This window comes from Rhinoderma darwinii, chromosome 3 (assembly GCF_050947455.1).
Source record: "Rhinoderma darwinii isolate aRhiDar2 chromosome 3, aRhiDar2.hap1, whole genome shotgun sequence".
In the NCBI taxonomy this organism is placed as follows: Eukaryota; Metazoa; Chordata; class Amphibia; order Anura; family Rhinodermatidae; genus Rhinoderma; species Rhinoderma darwinii.
The window spans coordinates 187,811,552-187,829,777 of record NC_134689.1 but is presented as its reverse complement, the minus strand read 5'-3'; the positions used below and the strand labels follow the sequence as shown (position 1 = coordinate 187,829,777).

At 41.8% G+C, this 18,226-nt stretch overlaps 1 protein-coding gene across 11 annotated transcripts in view; it reads left to right on the top strand.

Moving 5' to 3' along the window:
• CADPS2 (calcium dependent secretion activator 2) overlaps positions 1–18,226 on the top strand; it is a 616,089-nt gene that overhangs the window by 463,867 nt on the left and 133,996 nt on the right. For 7 of the 11 annotated variants that reach the window (XM_075857166.1, XM_075857157.1, XM_075857165.1 and 4 more), the window contains 2 exons: positions 79–220; positions 12,322–12,441. In XM_075857166.1, the coding sequence (XP_075713281.1) occupies positions 79–220; positions 12,322–12,441 (262 nt within the window). The remainder of the gene's footprint in view (positions 1–78; positions 221–12,321; positions 12,442–18,226) is intronic. The other 4 variants (XM_075857164.1, XM_075857163.1, XM_075857162.1 and 1 more) reach the window with 1 other exon arrangement.

Genomic DNA, 18,226 nt, shown 5'->3' with positions numbered 1-18,226 from the left:
ATAATAAGTAATTAGTTAGATGATTCTTAGTAATATCTTACTTGCAAATTTATTATCTCTTTATTCATTTCCATGAAGCTCTGTTATGCAATGGAAAATTTCACAAACATGTTCAAGAGAGTTTTGTGCCACAAGTCATCCGTTATATTGACCTCATGGAGTCTTCAATTGCACAGTCTATTCACAAAGGGTTCGAGCAAGAAACTTGGCAACCAGTTAAGTAAGTTGGGTAGTTTTGTACTTTGTTAAATATGTTATGATATATTGGTGTTTTGTTGGGAATCTGTTAATGGGGGTCAACATGTTTAAAATTAAATTTTAAGACCTAGCTTAAAACCCTGCATACAAAAAAACTAATTTTATTTATTTTGTTTTATTTTACTATCTATTGAATACCTAGTGAACTTGTTTTGTTGAAAGGAAATAACCTTTGCTTTTTAAAGAGGCTCTGCCACCAGATTTTGCAACCCCTATCTGCTATTGCAGCAGATAGGCGCTGCAATGTAGATTACAGTAACGTTTTTATTTTTAAAAAACGAGCATTTTTGGCCAAGTTATGACCATTTTTGTATTTATGCAAATGAGGCTTGCAAAAGTACAACTGGGCGTGTTGAAAAGTAAAAGTATAACTGGGCGTGTATTATGTGCGTACATCGGGGCGTTTTTACTTCTTTTACTAACTGGGCGTTCTGATGAGAAGTATCATCCACTTCTCTTCAGAACGCCCAGCTTCTGGCAGATCACGCTGTACCCGTCACTTCCCCAGGTCCTGCATCGTGTCAGACGAGCGAGGACACATCGGCACCAGAGGCTACAGATGATTCTGCAGCAGCATCGGCGTTTGCAGGTAAGGAGCTACATCGACTTACCTGCAAACGCCGATGCTGCTGCAGAATCATCTGTAGCCTCTGGTGCCGATGTGTCCTCGCTCGTCTGACACGATGCAGGACCTGGGGAAGTGACGTCACAGCGTGATCTGCCAGAAGCTGGGCGTTCTGAAGAGAAGTGGATGATACTTCTCGTCAGAACGCCCAGCTAGTAAAAGAAGTAAAAACGCCCCGATGTAACACACATAATACACGCCCATTTGTACTTTTACTTTTCAACACGCCCAGTTGTACTTTTGCAAGCCTCATTTGCATAAATACAAAAATGGTTATAACTTGGCCAAAAATGCTTGTTTTTTAAAAATAAAAACGTTACTGTAATCTACATTGCAGCGTCTATCTGCTGCAACAGCAGATAGGGGTTGCAAAATCTGGTGACAGAGCCTCTTTAAGTATTGGGTGAAAATAGTTGTTTAAACTTTGCATGTGTACAGTATTGTTGCTTATTTGTCATATTGAACAGTTTATGATCTTTGAGCAATATATAATATTACAAAATGGGAACTTGAATAAACATAAGTTTTTGAATAATTACTGACTTTATTTAATGAACAAAGTCATCCAAGACCCATTTCATCCATGCAATGTTAATTATGCCTTAAATTTAGTTCTACCACATTTGGAAGCAATAATTGTAACCAACAACTCCTGTAGCTCGCATATCTATTGAGTTAATAAGGGTAGTGGTTTGTACCCGAAGATTGCAGAGGTGGGTGGGACTTAACGTCAGTTAGATGTATCTGCAGCCAATAGCTGCAGAGCACTGGCTTATGCCAGGGAAGGGACGTTGTTTTGGCAACTTTTGCTGTACAGCCCAGTGACCTGCTGCAATAGTTATTGACTATTGGTGCCATATATCCATAGTGTACAGAGGACCTTGGAAATTTGCATTTGGGGGACTATTGTGAAGGAAATAATGGCTCTGGTATTTCACATGACCTTAATGAGTCTATTATTAAAATTTGCATAGATTTTCATTTTAAGATTGTAAAAACGTTTTGTTTCACTCACAGTTATGCAATAATGGGGGATGTCTGAAAGGGGTCACCGCAAGAAATAACTTGATCATCCATGTGTTTATTTCTTTATAGTTAACATACTATAGAATATTTTTTTCCTAAAATGCAAATGTGAAAAAAGAATAGTTTGTCACTGAACTTTCGGAATACATATTAACTTAGCCACTCCTTGGCAGATTCGGTCTTGTACTACCTTCGCTTCTTGTATGCACTATAAACAAATATCAAAATGTTAACTACCGTATATGTCGGCGTATAAGACGACTGGGCGTATAAGACGACCCCCAACTTTTACCCTTAAAATATAGAATTTAAGATATACTCACCATTTCGTGCAGGAGCGCTTCACTATGGCCATCGGCGGCAGGACCCAGGACTCTGTCTCTTTGAACTCGCGCATGCGCAGATAGGCGAGGTACATGATGGGGTTAATTACTATTAATGTGAGGAACATGGAGGGTAAATTCATCGCACCTCGCGCCTCACATTAATAAGTGAATGAAAGCCGTGTTTATTTCATTTTTTTACAGCGTACACATCATAAATGATGCAAAAACATTGTTGTCCGCGCCATTACTGAATGTGTGTATTTTATGTATTGAGACTTATTTTAATGTTTATTGTAAAAAAGGTGAAGGTGTATTTTTTTTAAAAATGTAACCATACTTTGTTTTTACTTTATTTTTAAACTTTAATGTACTGACATATATCAGATATGTGCCAGTACATTAGCCTGTGGACGGATAGCACACAGGCAGTTGTTAGGACATACTTGGGTATATCCTAACAACAAGAGATATGGTCAGACAGCCCTGGGGTCCGTCAATAGACCCTGGGCTGTCTGCCCATATATGGTATGGCCCTCGATCGCGTCACAGGAATTCCCTGTGACGCGATCCAGGGGCATCCCCCCTTCTCACTTTCCCCTGAATGCTGCAGTCAGCTGTGATCGCAGCATTCACGGGAATAACGGCGGAGATGAGAGGTTCTCTGATCTCCGGCGTTATAGAGCGGGGCTGCGGCTGTGTAATACAGCCATTGCCCCGCTCCTGACAGGAAGTGCGCGCGCGGTCAGCATGAGGAGATGCGGCCGGCGCTGCACTAATGAGCGGCAGTTCAGGCACTGAAGACAACATGGGGGTGCTTTGTAGCGCGCCCGCCATGTTCTGTCTTCAATGCCGCAGATCATTAGTGCAGCGCCGGCCGCATCACATGATGCTGACCCCGCGCGCATATGTCAGGACTCAGGAGCGGGGCTGTGGCTGAATTACACAGCCGCAGCCCCGCTCTCATAGTCATGTGTACTATACTGAGCTGTGCGGCTGCAACGTGCATCCCTAATATCCGACAATATCCGGCATATAAGACGACCCCACACTTTTGACATTTTTTTAAGGGTGTAGAAAGTCGTCTTGTACGCCGATATATACGGTATTTTAAGAAATGTGTGGTAGAGGAGGTAAAATACACACAGCGGTTGAACGCTACTATTTTTAGTCACAGACTTTTTCATAAACAAAATTGTTTTATTTGTACGTTTCGAAACTGAAATTGTAATTTGTAGTGCTGCAAATAGAACAAAAAATAATCGCATATCAAAGACTAAGTGGATTTTACGGCTATAATATTTGCCCAGTGTTGGCCATTCATTAAAGACTGTCTGAATTTTGAAAGTACACTAAAATAAAACATCAACATAGATGGCCACTTTCAGCTTGTAGAGGCCACTAACTGGACAGTAGTAACAATAGACATTTGTCGTACTATGAGTAAAGAAAGTTATAATTATCTTAGGAAACTTTTGTTCTAATAAAAGAAAACTTTGTTTTGCATACACCAGGGCTAACATACAAAGCGTGAACTATTGGCTGCCTGAGATTAAAATAATTATTTGTCTTTGTGAGCATTGTTGTCAAATAGTATCTCTGAATTTCATTATGACTATTGGCCAATGCCCTATGAATTTATGGGCATTAAACCCCAAGACTGGAAGTGGATTGTTTCTGTACTGCACGCTGCAAATTTCATTGTATAGTCCTAGTCTTTCATGGTTTCGAACATATATTGTTACAACATGCTTGCTGTTTTAATTCCCAAATCTTAAATCAAATGATATTATATAAGAGTATGTTTTAATCCATATGTTTAGAATTTGGTGCTTCCTCTGGTTAAAGGGAATGTGCCGCTAGAAATTTTTTTTTTTTTTAGTTAAACAGTTATTATATACATGATTAGACATTGTACTAATTTTTTAAATTTTTTCACAAGTCAGGAAATATTATAAATTAGATTCTAATTTATAACATTTCCCTGTGCTGGTCACTAGAGGGAGCAATTCCCAAAATTGCAGCATTGGCATGTGGTAAAGCAACCACATTGCTTTATGCTGCAAAATTTGAGAAGACACACTCGCTCTAGCGTCCTCAAACAATCCCCCCTCCTTTCTCCTGGCTAGTGCCAGGAGAAAGGAGGGGATTGAATGTTGAAACCTCCTACACTGTGTGCCGCCATTTTTTGAGCGAATACACAGTGTAGTAGGCTTACATACAGTGGTGATCACACACTAAAACGCGAACATACACAAACATAACTTACCTGCTCCAGCCGCCGCTCCCTCCGGTCCGTCCGCTCCTAGTGCTTGCTTGTAATCACATGTCCGGAAGCCGCGACTGGAAGTAGTCATCTTACTGTCCGGCCGTGGCTTCCGGTCCACAAGAAAATGGCGCCGGATGTCGCCAGACGGCGTACACCATAGTGAATTCGAACGGCTCCCGTTCGCATTCTCTATGGGGATGTATGTGCCGTATTCCATCTCTGTATGTGTCGTTAATCGACACATACAGAGATGAAAAAACCTTCACCATAGTGAAGAAAAAGTTAGAAAAAAAAAAAAGTCAAACACACAAATAAAGAACATTTATTTTAATAAAACACGAAAAGCAAATTAATATAAAAAAAAATTTTCGCGACCCCATTCCTTTAACAATTTCTCTATATTGATCGAACTTAAAAGCTAGCATCTCTGTAATAGTTCTTTGCTGTTTTTACGGGTTTCACTTATTTTTCAGTTCATTATTGATATACAGTATAGATAATAAAATGATAATTGTCATGATGGATGTGTGGACCCACTGGGCCGTACCGCCGTAGCGGGATAGAAGCTGGCCAAATAGGATACCAAGGCAAAGTCAATGGTTCGAATAAGGGTACCTGTGGCAATACAGACAGTAGCGATGACAGGCTCGGATGGGACCTTGACAGCAGGCAGACACCAGTCGTGGTGAAATACAGCAGGCATAGTATACGACACAACACGACTCCAACTCTCTACGGCACAGGAACAAGCTAGCACGGGATACAGGTAGCAGGAATGGAAACACTGGGAACTGGAAAACACTATGGGACCATTTGCAAAGACTAATAAGGGTAAACACAACAAAGCTCAGGCAATGAAGGAAGGGGCAGGGCCCTTCTATAGTCCAGGGTAATCATGGGAGCGATCAGTCATTCTAAAACATGTGTGTGCTCTAAGCCATTAAGGCCGGGAATGAGCTTGAGCGTGCACCCTAGTGGTCACTGCAGGACAGGATGGCCGCATGTGCTGGCATCTCTGGGGAGGAAGACGTCTGCAGGATGATAGGATTCTGCGGTCTGCGACTGCGGACGTTGCGGTATCCCCCCACTTACGCCCCCTCTTCTTGTTATAGGAGAACTCGGCCCAAGGAAGAGGCTGCACCCAGTCATCATGCTGCCTGGAGATGAAGTGTCGTAGATAGTTCTCTATGATTTGGTTGATCCTCTCAACTTGGCCATTGGACTGGGGCTGAGGAACAGTCCAACTTTACATCAAGGAGTTGGCAGGGGGCTCTCCAAAACTTTGAGGCGAACTGAACCCCCCGATCCGACACGATATGCAGAGGTAAGCAATGCAGGCGAAAGATGTGTTGGATGAAGAGGTCGGCCAGTCGAGAAACATAATGTAGACCGGTCAGCAGAACTAATTGAGCCATCTTTGAGAATCGGTCCACCACCACCTAGACCGCACTGCATCGAACAGAGGGAGGCAGGCCCGTGACAAAGTCCATTTCTTTATGCTGCCAGGGAGCATTGGGCACAGGCTTGGAGTGAGCTACCTTGTTAGCCGCGTGCACCGTGCAGGACAAAACAAAGTCCATGATGACTTTGGGCAGCGTGGTCCATCAGAATTGACGGGCAATCAGGTCTCGGGTTTTACGGGCACCCGCGTTACCTTCCAATCTGGAGCTGTGTCCCCAGCGAAGGATTATCCTTTTGTCTGCCAAGCGCACAAAAGTCCTCACCGGAGGGATGTCTCTTACTTGCAGAGGGTTGACAGAGATAATGCAGGACGGATCAATGATATTTTGTGGAGATGCCATGGTGTCCTCTGTCTTGAACGAACTGGACAAGGCATCGGCCCTCACATTCTTGTCGGCAGGGCGGTAGTGGAGCTCAAACTGGAACCGGGCAAAGAATAGCGACCACCTTTCTTGAGGTGAGTTTTTTGTGGTCAGTAAATATCAGGATGGGATGAACTGCGCCCTCTAGTAGATGTCTCCACTGCTCCAGGGCCAATTTGATGGCCAGTAACTCCTGATTCCCAATCGAATAGTTGCGCTCTGTGGAAGAGAAAAGTTTAGACTAATAGCCACATACCACTGCCTTGCCCTTGGGACCTCTCTGGAACAGAAGTGCGCCAGCACCAACAGAAGAGGCGTCTATCTCCAACGAAAACTGTCGAGGTACATCGGGATGATGGAGGGTAGAGGCTGACGTGAAGGCACTCTTCAGGCTATTAAATGCGGATTCCGCTTCTGGAGTCCACACCTTTTCGTTCATGCCTTTTTTGGTGAGGGTGGAGATGGGAGCTGTCAGTGAGGAGAAGTTTGGTATGAACTGCCGGTAGAAATTGGCAAATCCCAGGAAGCCCTGTATGGACCTTAAGCCTGGAGGACGTGGCCATTCCAGCATCGTCCTTTACCTTCTCAGGATCCATCTTGAGGTCTTGATCCGAGATGATGTAGCCCAGGAAGGGTAGAGCATTTCTCTCAAACACGCATTTCTCCAGCTTGGCATACAGGCGATTCCCCCTTAATTGCAGCAAAACTTGACCGACATGTCTCTGATGAGTCGTCTGGTCTGGAGGAAAAAATCAAGATGTCATTGAGATAGACCACAACACAGACATAGAGGAGGTCACGGAAGATATCATTAACGAACTCTTGGAAGGCTGCGGGAGCGTTACACTGACCCAAGGGCATCACCAGGTATTCATAGTGCCCGCTTGGGGTGTTAAATGCCGTCTCCCATTCGTCACCACGGCAAATCCAGATTAGGTTGTAAGCTCCACGCAGGTCTAGCTTAGAAAAAATCTTGGCCCCTCGTATGCTGTCAAAAAGTACAGAAATCAGTGGCAACAGATATTTATTTTTGACTGTGATCTGGTTAAGACCCTGGTAGTCGATGCAGGGTCCAAGAGATCCGTCCTACTTTTTGGCGAAGAAGAACCCGTCCCCAGCCGGGGAGGAGGATTTTCGTATAAAGCCCCTCTCCAAATTCTCCTTAATATAGGCTGACATAGACTGAGTCTCTGGCAAGGAGAGAGGGTATACCCTTCCACGGGGAACGGATTAGTCAGGAACCAGTTAAATAGGACAGTCATAAACCCGGTGTGAGGGCAGTGTCTCCGCCTCCTTCTTGCTGAAAACATCTGCAACCTGTGAATAGTGAAAAAGCAATCCTGCCAATGATGGATCTGCCCCAGGCAGCGGTTGAGGCACTTGGAACCCCACTGGAGAACCTCTCCAGAATTCCAGTCCAGAACTGGGGCATGTTGATGGCCTTGGACAGGACAAAAAAAGCAGATGAGCTCGGAATGAAGGGCTCCCACTTGGAGCCTCAGTGGTTTGGTCACAGCCACAATCGGGTCTGGCAGAGGCAGTCCATTCACCGAGGCAACGATCAAAGGCCTCTCCAGGGGGGTTGTGGGCAACTGGAGAAGATCCACCAGGTCTCTCTGAATGAAGTTAGCTGCGGAGCCAGAGTCCAGATAGGCAGAGACCTGGTGCGTCTTTTCGCCAGACACTATGGTCACGGGGATGGACAATTCAGAAGAAAGGGATTTGTTGAAGTGGAAAAATAGGACCACCGGCGCTGCTATGTGGAACAGTGAGCAATATGGAGGCTTAGGCAGGCATCAAGATAAAAGACTTTATTGTCAAAAGGCTACGCGTTTCAACACCGAACCGGTGTCTTCATCAGGCCAATATAGACTGTGCGGTTCAAGCATATATTTATACACACAAAAAGGCAGAAAAAACCGCCAAAACAAACAGGTTGAAGGTCACGGAGATAAAAAAGACAATATCTATCATATTTGCAGCAAAAATATACATATGCGGCGATCAAGGACGCTTGAAACATGAAAGATGACGATGATGGTAGTTTGAACAAAATTTGGATAATACAAATGTAAACATATATCAAACGTGCCGTTATGGATCGGTATGCGGCGTAGGTGAAAATAAATTGTTATACATATTTATTGTGAATATTCGTTATAAGACAATGGAGTAGTAAATTTACCGTCATCTTTCATGTTTCAAGCGTCCTTGATCGCCGCATATGTATATTTTTGCTGTAAATATGATATTGTCTTTTTTATCTCCGTGACCTTCAACCTGTTTGTTTTGGCGGTTTTTTCTGCCTTTTTGTGTTTATAAATATGCTTGAACCGCACAGTCTATATTGGCCTGATGAAGACACCGGTTCGGTGTTGAAACGCGTAGCCTTTTGACAATAAAGTCCTTTATCTTGATGCCTGCCTAAGCCTCCATATTGCTCACAGTTCCACATAGCAGCGCCGGTGGTCCTATTTTTCCACTTCAAAAAATCCCTCATCTGACAACAAACTTTGTTTGCTGTGTTATGGACCTGGCTGCAGCTTCTCATGCTTCTATGACACCCACCGGTGTCCATTATTCAAGGTGAGCGTAATTGTCACATCAACTGTGCTCCCTTGTTTTACCTTGCTTTTATTTTGCACTATGTGGCGCCGTGTTTCTTTTTCTATTCCATTTAATTCAGAAGAAAGTCCTCCTTCACAAAGAGTTGTCTCTCCAACCAACCCTAGGCTCTGGGGCTTCTGGGGGCGCAGACGCACAAGATGGCCTCCGAGGTCGCAATACAGACAGATTCCCGAGGTGCGTCTGCGTTGTCTCTCCTAGGTAGACCGCTTGAGATGGTCTATCTTCACAGATTCCTTTGGAGGAACAGCTGATAAGGACAGCAGGGGTTGCTGCAATGTAGAAGTTGGACTAAGAAGTCATTCCTACCGACGAGCCTCTTGGAACCGTTCTCGGATCCTTATGTCGATCCGGGCGGCTAGAAGGATGAGGTGATTCAGGATAGATGGCAGCTCTCGGGCAGCAAGCTCGTCCTTAATCTCGGGACAGTCCCTGCCAGAATGTAGCCACCAAGGCCTCATTGTTCCACAACCACTCACCCGCCAGGGTGCGGAAGTGAATGGCATACTCGCCCACGAAAATGTCTCTCTGGCAAAGGTTCAGCAGGGAGGCAGCTGCCGACCAGACTCGTCCAGGCTCCTCAAACACCGTGCGAAATGTCCGTAGGAACCACTGGAAGTAACGGGTCTCTGGTCCTTGTCGTTCTCAGATAGGGTTCGCCCATGCTAGGGCCCTGCAAATGAGAAGAGAGACAATGAAAGGGACCCTTGCACCATCCGTAGAAAATGCTCTGGAAAACAGACTGAAGTGGATCTGGCACTGGTTTAGAAATTCCCTGCAGGTCCTCGCGTCTCCGTCATAGCGATGAGGTAGTGGCAGAGAAAATCTGGGGTCATCACTGCTAGGAGGTGTAGTCGGAGGGTCCGTACTGCCAGAAGGTGTAGTAGGAGGAACAGTAGAGGAAATAGGAGCAGGTGCTGGGGAAACTGCAGCTTGCATATCCAGCCGATGTGCACTAATGTTCAACGCCTGGAGGAGTTGGTCCTGTCGAGATTGGAGGTCTAGCATATCCGCTCACATTACTTGTGACATCGTCATGGTCTTGGGTTGACCAGTGGGGTCCATGGCCTGAGCGTACTGTCACGATGGGTGTGTGGACCCACTGGGCCATACTGCCGTAGCGGCATAGCAGCTGGCCAAACATGATACCAAGGCAAAGTCAATAGTTCGAATAAGGGTACCTGTGGCAATACAGACAGTAGTGATGGCAGGCTCAGATGGGACCTTGGCAGCAGGCAGACACCAGGCGTGGTGAAATGCAACAGGTGTAGTATACGACACAACACGACTCCAACTCTCTACGGCACAGGAACGCGGTAGCACAGGATACAGGTAGCACGAACGGGAACACTGGGAACTGGAAAACACTAAGGGACCATTTGCAAAGACTAACATGGGTAAACACAACCAACTTCAGGCAATCAAGGAAGGGGCAGGGCCGTTCTATAGTCCAGGGTGATCATGGGAGCAATCAGTCAATCTAAAACGTGTGTGTGCTGTGGAACATTAAGGCCAGGAATGAGCTTGAGCGCGCACCCTAGTTTTTGCATGTGCTCGCATCTCTGGGGAGGAAGACGTCTGAAGGATGATAGGAGTCTGCGGTATGTGACCGCGGACGTTATACTAATGTTGCGTAGAAATAAACTGCTGTTGACTGATCTTTTTTTCTTGTGTGCCAATATTGAGTTCTTTAGATTACATACATGTGTCCTACAGTAAGTGGGCTGTAGTTCTAATTAGCTTTGTAACATCTTGATATTCTAGCCATCCTGCTCATTAACACATGAATGGTCTATGCTAGTATTAGGTATTTTTATGTTTATCAGACTATTTGGAATTCTGTGTGTTCATTTTTGTTGCATTGTAATCAATAACATATTCTCTAACGTATTGATAGCCCCACTTTTTCGCAATTGGTGGGATCTTAGAAAACTCTATTTCCAGGTGTTTAACAATGAAAGCACTGCAATCTGTACTGTATCTGTACTGCAATCTGGTGGTTTCCTTTCTCCTCTGCCCGTCAACTCCACTATCACAGTTTCAGGGGCTGATGGTTTAAACCTGATAGTCCTGGGCCTAAGAAAGGATGAGGAGCTTAAAGGGAACTGAACTGCATACTGTTCTACATTAGCCAGGTAGATTTGGTATATTTTAACTCTAAGTCTGTGCAGAAAATGTGCTGGTCTGTATCCGAAAAAACAAAGCTCTGACGACTTGGAATGACAAGTTATGACATGACCACATATTATACCAGTGGCACTACAAAAAATTACTTTGGCTCAGTGGTATATGCTATGCTCAGTACATGGTCACTTATTCAAATGCCCCCTTCGTATGTGCTATGTATGTGCTAAATACTTTAAAATATTGAATTTAATAATCTAATTGTTACTTTCTGTTTACTAGTTTTCTTTCTTACGGATATGTTACTATAAGTGAAAGTGTTTTGTTTTTTTTAATTGTTTTAGCTTGCCTTGTGTGAGTTTTGGTGTGTGTGGGGGGAAATCATCACAATGTACCAATTCGATTCAAACTGTAACACCACTTTATTTTAAATATTAGTATCTGGTAGAGTAAGTAGATTATGAGAACACCTACCTACCTCCAGTGCAGCTATCTTTTATTTGCTGACTGTTAAATTTCAAAGAAATGCATCAAGGAGAACCACTCTGTTATTGTCTTTGCAAATATTTACCATGTGTACAGAAATGCAATCAAATGCTATCTCCATAGGTGGCATAAGGAATATATCCATGAAATATATCCATAGAGTTGCAGCACTTCTATATAATATCAGTATTCGTGCCCATAGATTATTGTCAATCACAGTGTGCATACTTCTGGTCATAGTACATGTCATAGTTTCTAAGAAAATGCCAGCCATTGTTTTATTATACAGAACAACACCCTTTCCTGCCCACGTTTTCCCCCTGCTTTCTCCAGCTAATTAACAGGAAGTCACATGCAAGCAAACGGTCAGCAGCCGTTCACCTGTAATGTCCTCTATCCATGCTTGACTTTGTATTCAGAGATCAGTTTGGGTTTAAGATTACAGGGTCTATATTATATGTTTGTTCAAGTCACCACCAGCTATTAAACAAGAGCTTTTGTCTGTCAAGCATCCCCACCATGTCCTTATGCCACTGGTCCGCATAGAAGCCTTGCCAACTAGAATTGTTTGAATGCGATATGTAATATACTGTAAGTGATACCTGTTGATGATAATGGTAGCGCTGAAGGTAGGCAGCTACTTTAGATCAAAATATTGATATTTTTTAATTTGTTCCATATCTAGGAATTGTACGTATTGAAGAACATATTGTGGTTTTTCTCCTATAAAAAGCTGTTTGTATCCGTTAATCTGTTTTACAGAAGCATCACCAACAGTCTTCCTAGTGTACCTCTTCCAAAAGTTCCAAGCTTGACACTTAACCTTCCACAGATACCTAGTTTTTCAGCACCATCCTGGATGACTTCATTATACGAGTCCACGTGTGTACTGCGACTATTTCTAATGCATGATTGTTCTGCATGCTGTGGATTTTGACCACCTGTGTTGTGTGTCATGTGTTGTTTTCTAGATGCATGCAATATAAATTGCTTTAGAATTTTGATAATTAACTCTGCTGAGTGGGTTATTTATTCATTTACCTCATGGAAACTTTAATGTTGGTTATTTTGGTTATAAACCGAGATTTCCCTGGTTCTTCACGTTATATTGCCCAACTAATATAATCTCTCGTATCCAGGCCTATCAGACTAAAGTTCTCTCTACATCCAGGAAATTCTAGATGAAAGAATCTGGGAAAATATTTATTTATCTGACTACATGCAGAAACGATCTCTTCTCTTTTCCAGGATGCTGGAAAGGAGTTGAAATGTTTAGTCACTATGTCAACTTAGTTTTATGAGAGCACCATGTCAATGGAAATGATGTTGATGATCACACTTTTCAATTTCTATATACATGTCACAAGTTATGTATCCGGTCACCTTGCAGTGATCGGCCATTTGTGATTCTGACCTATTATTAAGTATTATGTTCGCTAGCATTTACAGGCTCTAGTTCTTTATGAAGTCTCTGTTCAGACTAGTATCCATTCTGTGTTTTGTCTTTAATGCAACAGACTCCGGCACTGTGAAAGAGGAAAACGTTTCCCAACTTTTTGCTCGGTCAATGTATCATATCTTCTACAAGGAAATCATTTCTGTCTTAGAATAGAGATGAAACAAAGAATAGATCTCTCTGAAGTTTCCATTGCACAGCCAAAATACAGCTTTCACATTTTCTATGCATTAAAAAGATTTCTCGCACAACACTGGAGACAGAGTCCAGAAAAAGGACTACATTCACGTTACAAGTTCCCTTTTGCATGAGGGGATGACCAGAAGCAGTCATTGCTCTACCTCACCCCCTCTAATTCAAAAGAGTTGGGGAAATCCTAACCTTCTGTATTCAACAAACTAAATATTTTTTGTTTAATGTTAGAAGACACTAGGACGGTCTAAGTTTAAGCCAACAATATCAAAGTCAGGCAGGTTGTTAATCCTGGGACTGAATAATGCAAGGGTATGTTTGCACAAGCATCTGTTCACTGTCTAAGGTTCCATGCACACGAACGTAAAAACGCCCGTAATTACGGGCCCATAGACTTCTATTGGCCACGGGTACATCCCCGTATGCTTACGGGAAGGTGCCTGTGCCGTTAAAAAATATAGAACATGTCCTATTTTAGGCCGGAATTACGGCACGGGTAGGCCAATAGAAGTCTATGGGGCTCCCGTAATTACGGGTGACTACGTGTCTGCACCCGTAATTAAGGGAGCGTTGCTAGGCGACGTCAGTAAATAGTCACTGTCCAGGGTGCTGACAGAGTTAAACGATCGGCAGTAACTGTTTCAGCACCCTGGACAGTGACTTCCGATCACAATATACATAAACCTGTAAAAAAAAATGACGTTCATACTTACCGAGAACTCCCTGCTTCTTCCTCCAGTTCGGCCTCCTGGGATGACGTTTCAGCCCATGTGACCGCTGCAGCCAATCACAGGCTGCAGCAGTCATATGGACTGCCGCGTCATCCAGGGAGGTCGGACTCGATGTCGAGAGGGACGCGTCACCAAGACAACGGCCGGGTAAGTATGAATTTCTTTTTTTCTTTTTCTGCGGAAAGGGCTGACGATTACTGCAGTGTAATTTTGCAGCGAAAACGTGCCCATAAATACGGGTGGAATACGGGTGACACCGGACCCGTATTTACGGGCACGGGTCCGTAAATACTGGTGCAATATGGGTCGAATACGTGTGACCAAGGACCCGTATTTACGCCAGTATTTACGGGAGGACAAAAATATGTTTGTGTGCATGAGGCCTTAACATGGGGTTGTGTGCGAATATGTTCACATTTCTTTAATTAATTGTAATTGTTTTTAGTTAAAATAGTCGTTTTCAGTAAAAGATTATTTTATTTTGTTATAATATTAATATATGGTAGCTCAGTTCATTTGTATAGCTAGAGACGTTACATTGCAATATTGTTCCTTTGGGCATTACATTAGATACATTTGTTATCTTACTAGAATGTATTGAGCATGTACATTTCTGAATAGCAGCTATTGATGGTAATATCATCCGCAGGTGACAGTCTGGTGCTAGGGATTGGGTTATCAACTTGCACACATGGTGGTTTGTAACATGGGGATTTCTGGCATGCTGCCGTTAATTGCAGATCCCCTGGAGATAAATGTTGTAGTTGTTGAGATAATACAAACACAAATTGCTGATGGTTTAGTTGAAACTGCAACGTTTAAATTTGAATGTTGTAGTTTGAAGGATTTTTATTTAAGTTTAGAAAAGTAATTATAATATAAATTGTTTAACACCTACCAGGTCAAATATTCCTATTAACTATTTAAAAGTGATAATGTACTGCCTATAAGTGTAATTAAAAAGCAGAAATCGAGAATAAGGTAAATTAGGGTAAATGCCCGACCTGTTCATTTAGCACACTTTCAAAAAAATCCAATTCTAAAAACGTGACATTTTATAACAAATGTGGAAGTTTGATATGTAATTCTCCAGTGTTAGATTGCAGGTGATTTTTATATATATATATATATATATATATATATATACGTGTATATTTCCATCTATGTAAAGTCGTATGTGTAAATATGCATAATACTCACCAACTCGCCATAGATGTTTATTTCTAGAGTACTGTATGTGTTTCTTTAGATCACTACAGTATTGTATATGTGTTTCGTTAGATCGCTATGGTAATGTATATATGTTTCTTTAGATCACTATTGTATCTTGTATCTATATTTTATTTAGATTATTAAGTACAACCAATATATCTCACCTGTCCTTTAGATGTTTCATTACAGTATTTTATGTTGTTTTTAAGTGGTTCTTGTATAATGGTACATTAGGGTCATTAGATAATCAGGTTTGGGAGATATTAATAATATACTATGTGAAATGTTCTGTGTTTTGCTCTGATTGGTCTACTGGGAATTTCAGCTCAAGGGATAACTTGGCTAGACCTTTTAGATCCCTGCACATTTGCTGGCACTGAAAGTGACAAAGCAAACAACCTTAAAAAAAAAGGGGACATTGGTAGGAAAAATAATAATTTTAATTAATGAAGTGGCATTTACTATTTATTTTTTTATTTTTGCTTATGGTACTATTTTTGTGGTTTAAACTCCTAAACACTTGTTTGAGCTTAACTAATTACTCTTTTATTTAATATTCATTGTTGAAATTTACAAGGCAAATACAAAGTTTAAAGTACTGTTCCCATTTTATTAAAAATAAATAAAACTGGCAAATAAAAGTACCGTAAGTAAAATTCTTTGAATCCACAATTAAGTGTGATATGATCCATGTTTGGCACTAACACTTCTGTATTGAGAAAATATCTCGGTTATAAAAAAAAAAAAAAAAATGCATTGCTTCCCATGTTTTCCACCTAACCTTCTGCAGTGGTAGACTGGGCTATATTGTAAAGGAGTTAAAATCGTAGTTTTTTTTTTTTTCTTCCGGGGCAAAATAATTTGTCCCTAAACAAAATTGTTTACATTCCTCATTTTAAGAAATATATTGTATTTATCAATAATCTTATAATTCTTTGGTGTAACAAAAATGTAAGAAGGAAATGAAAGAAATAACATGTGAAAGGCACTATAAAAATAAGCAACTAATTGAAAAACAAGAAACTCGGAACAATGGCGGTTATCCAGTCTAAAATTTAAGTTCAAGGTATTGTGGAAAAGACCAGGGGAGTATAGAGTTTTTTTCTGTAATAAACAAATGTCTAGATTTAGTGAATTCAGACCAGAGTGACAAAATTATATTAAAGACTTCAGGACTGAGCCATTTTTTTTTATTTTTTTGTTTTTCACTCCCCACCGGTCAAGAGCCATAACTTTTTTGTTTTTCCGTCAATAAAGTGGTGTAAGGGATTATTCTTTGCGGGAGGAGTTTTAGTTTCTATAGGTAGCATTTAAAGTACCATTTATTGTACTGGGATACTGAAATTTTTTTATTTGCAGGCTGAAATTGGAAAAAACTGCGATCCAGCCAAAGTTTTTTGTGTTTCCTTTTTACGACTTTCACCGTGCGGTAAAAATAACAACTTAACTTCATTTTGTGGCTCAATACGATTACGGTGATACCACATTTTATCTATATATTTTTTTAATGTTTTGCTACTTTTAAAAAAAATACTACTTTTTGTTAAAAAAAAAAAAAATTGTTCTATGTTGCCACATTCTGTGAGCCATAACTTTTTAATTTTTTTTGTCGATTTGAGCGGTATGAGGGCTTATTGTTTGGACAAGCTGTAGTTTTTATGGTACCGTTTTTTGGTACATACGTTTTGTTCACTTTTTATTATATTTTTTTGAGAGGTAAGTTGGCCAAAAAACAGTGATCTTAGGCTTTTTAATTTTTTTTATTTTTTACGGTGTTCACCGTGCGTGTTAAATAACGCTATATTGTAATAGTTATAACTTTTACGGACGCAGCGATACCAATTTTGTTTACTTTTTTATTTTTTACGTTACTTTAGAGGAAAAATGGGAAAAGGGGGGTTTTTTGAATTCTTAATATATATATTTTTTTCACTACTAAAAAAGTTATTTTACTTTTTTTACACATTTTATTAGCTCCTCTAGGGGATTTGAACCAGCGATCGCTGTTACAATACACTGCAATACTAATACTAATGTGTTGCAGTGTATAGTCATTTTTCCTGGCTTCTATCAAGCAGAGGGAAGACAGTCCTGGGAGCCTTTGTTAGGCCCCTGGGCTGCAATGACAGCCATCAGCACCCCCAGATCTCATTGCGGGGGGGGGCTATGAGCTGCTGTTCAACGCCTCATATGCTGCGTTTGCGGTTGACCATAGCATTTGAGGGATTAAACTGCTAGGAACAGCACGATCGCTGTTCCTGGCCATTAGTCCCAGGTGTCAGCTGTTAAGCAGCGCGCTCCATACATCACCCCCCCCCCCCCGCACCAGGGCGTAATGGCACGTCGAGGTGCGCGAAAGGGTAAAAAAAACAATAAACCGTTGCTCACCTTACAGATCCCCGTCGTTCCAGCACCGCCGCTGTACATTGACAAAGCTGCAGCAATGATGTGCTTGTATACTCACATGATCGCTGCAGCCAATCACTGGCCTTAGTGGATATACGCAGGGGTGGAATCCAGCGGGTTCTCCCGAACCGGTTGTTAAAATGACAGCCAGTTCGCAGAACCGGTTGAAGTGGGAAGCTGGAACCGGTCCGGTCCCCTGCACTGAATTGTATCGACGTCCTTAGGACGCGGATACAATTGAGTTGACTAGCGCTGCCCTGGCGAGGTACATGGTGCCTCCCCATTCGGCGCTTTAGTGATGATGCAGTCGGCGCAATGGCGATTATGTCATCACGACGCTGCATCGTTCTAATGGAGGAGGACTGACGTCGTTGGAGGATGGCGCGGCAACGGGACAAGTAAGAAAATGTGTGGTTTTTTTCTGTCTACTGTGGGCACTATAGGGCAGGGATATACTAAAAAGAATGAAGAAAAAGAATGAACATTATTACTAATTGAAAGAAAACATAAAAAAGGGCATAATGAATTTATGTTTGGTAGACATGGCATGAACAGATTTTCTTTGTGTTTATTTCCTCATTAACTACAAATTCCATATAAACAGATGCCTTTGGAAATTCCTGTGCTTGATAGACTTGCAATGAACAGGATATATGTGTAGTTTATAAGG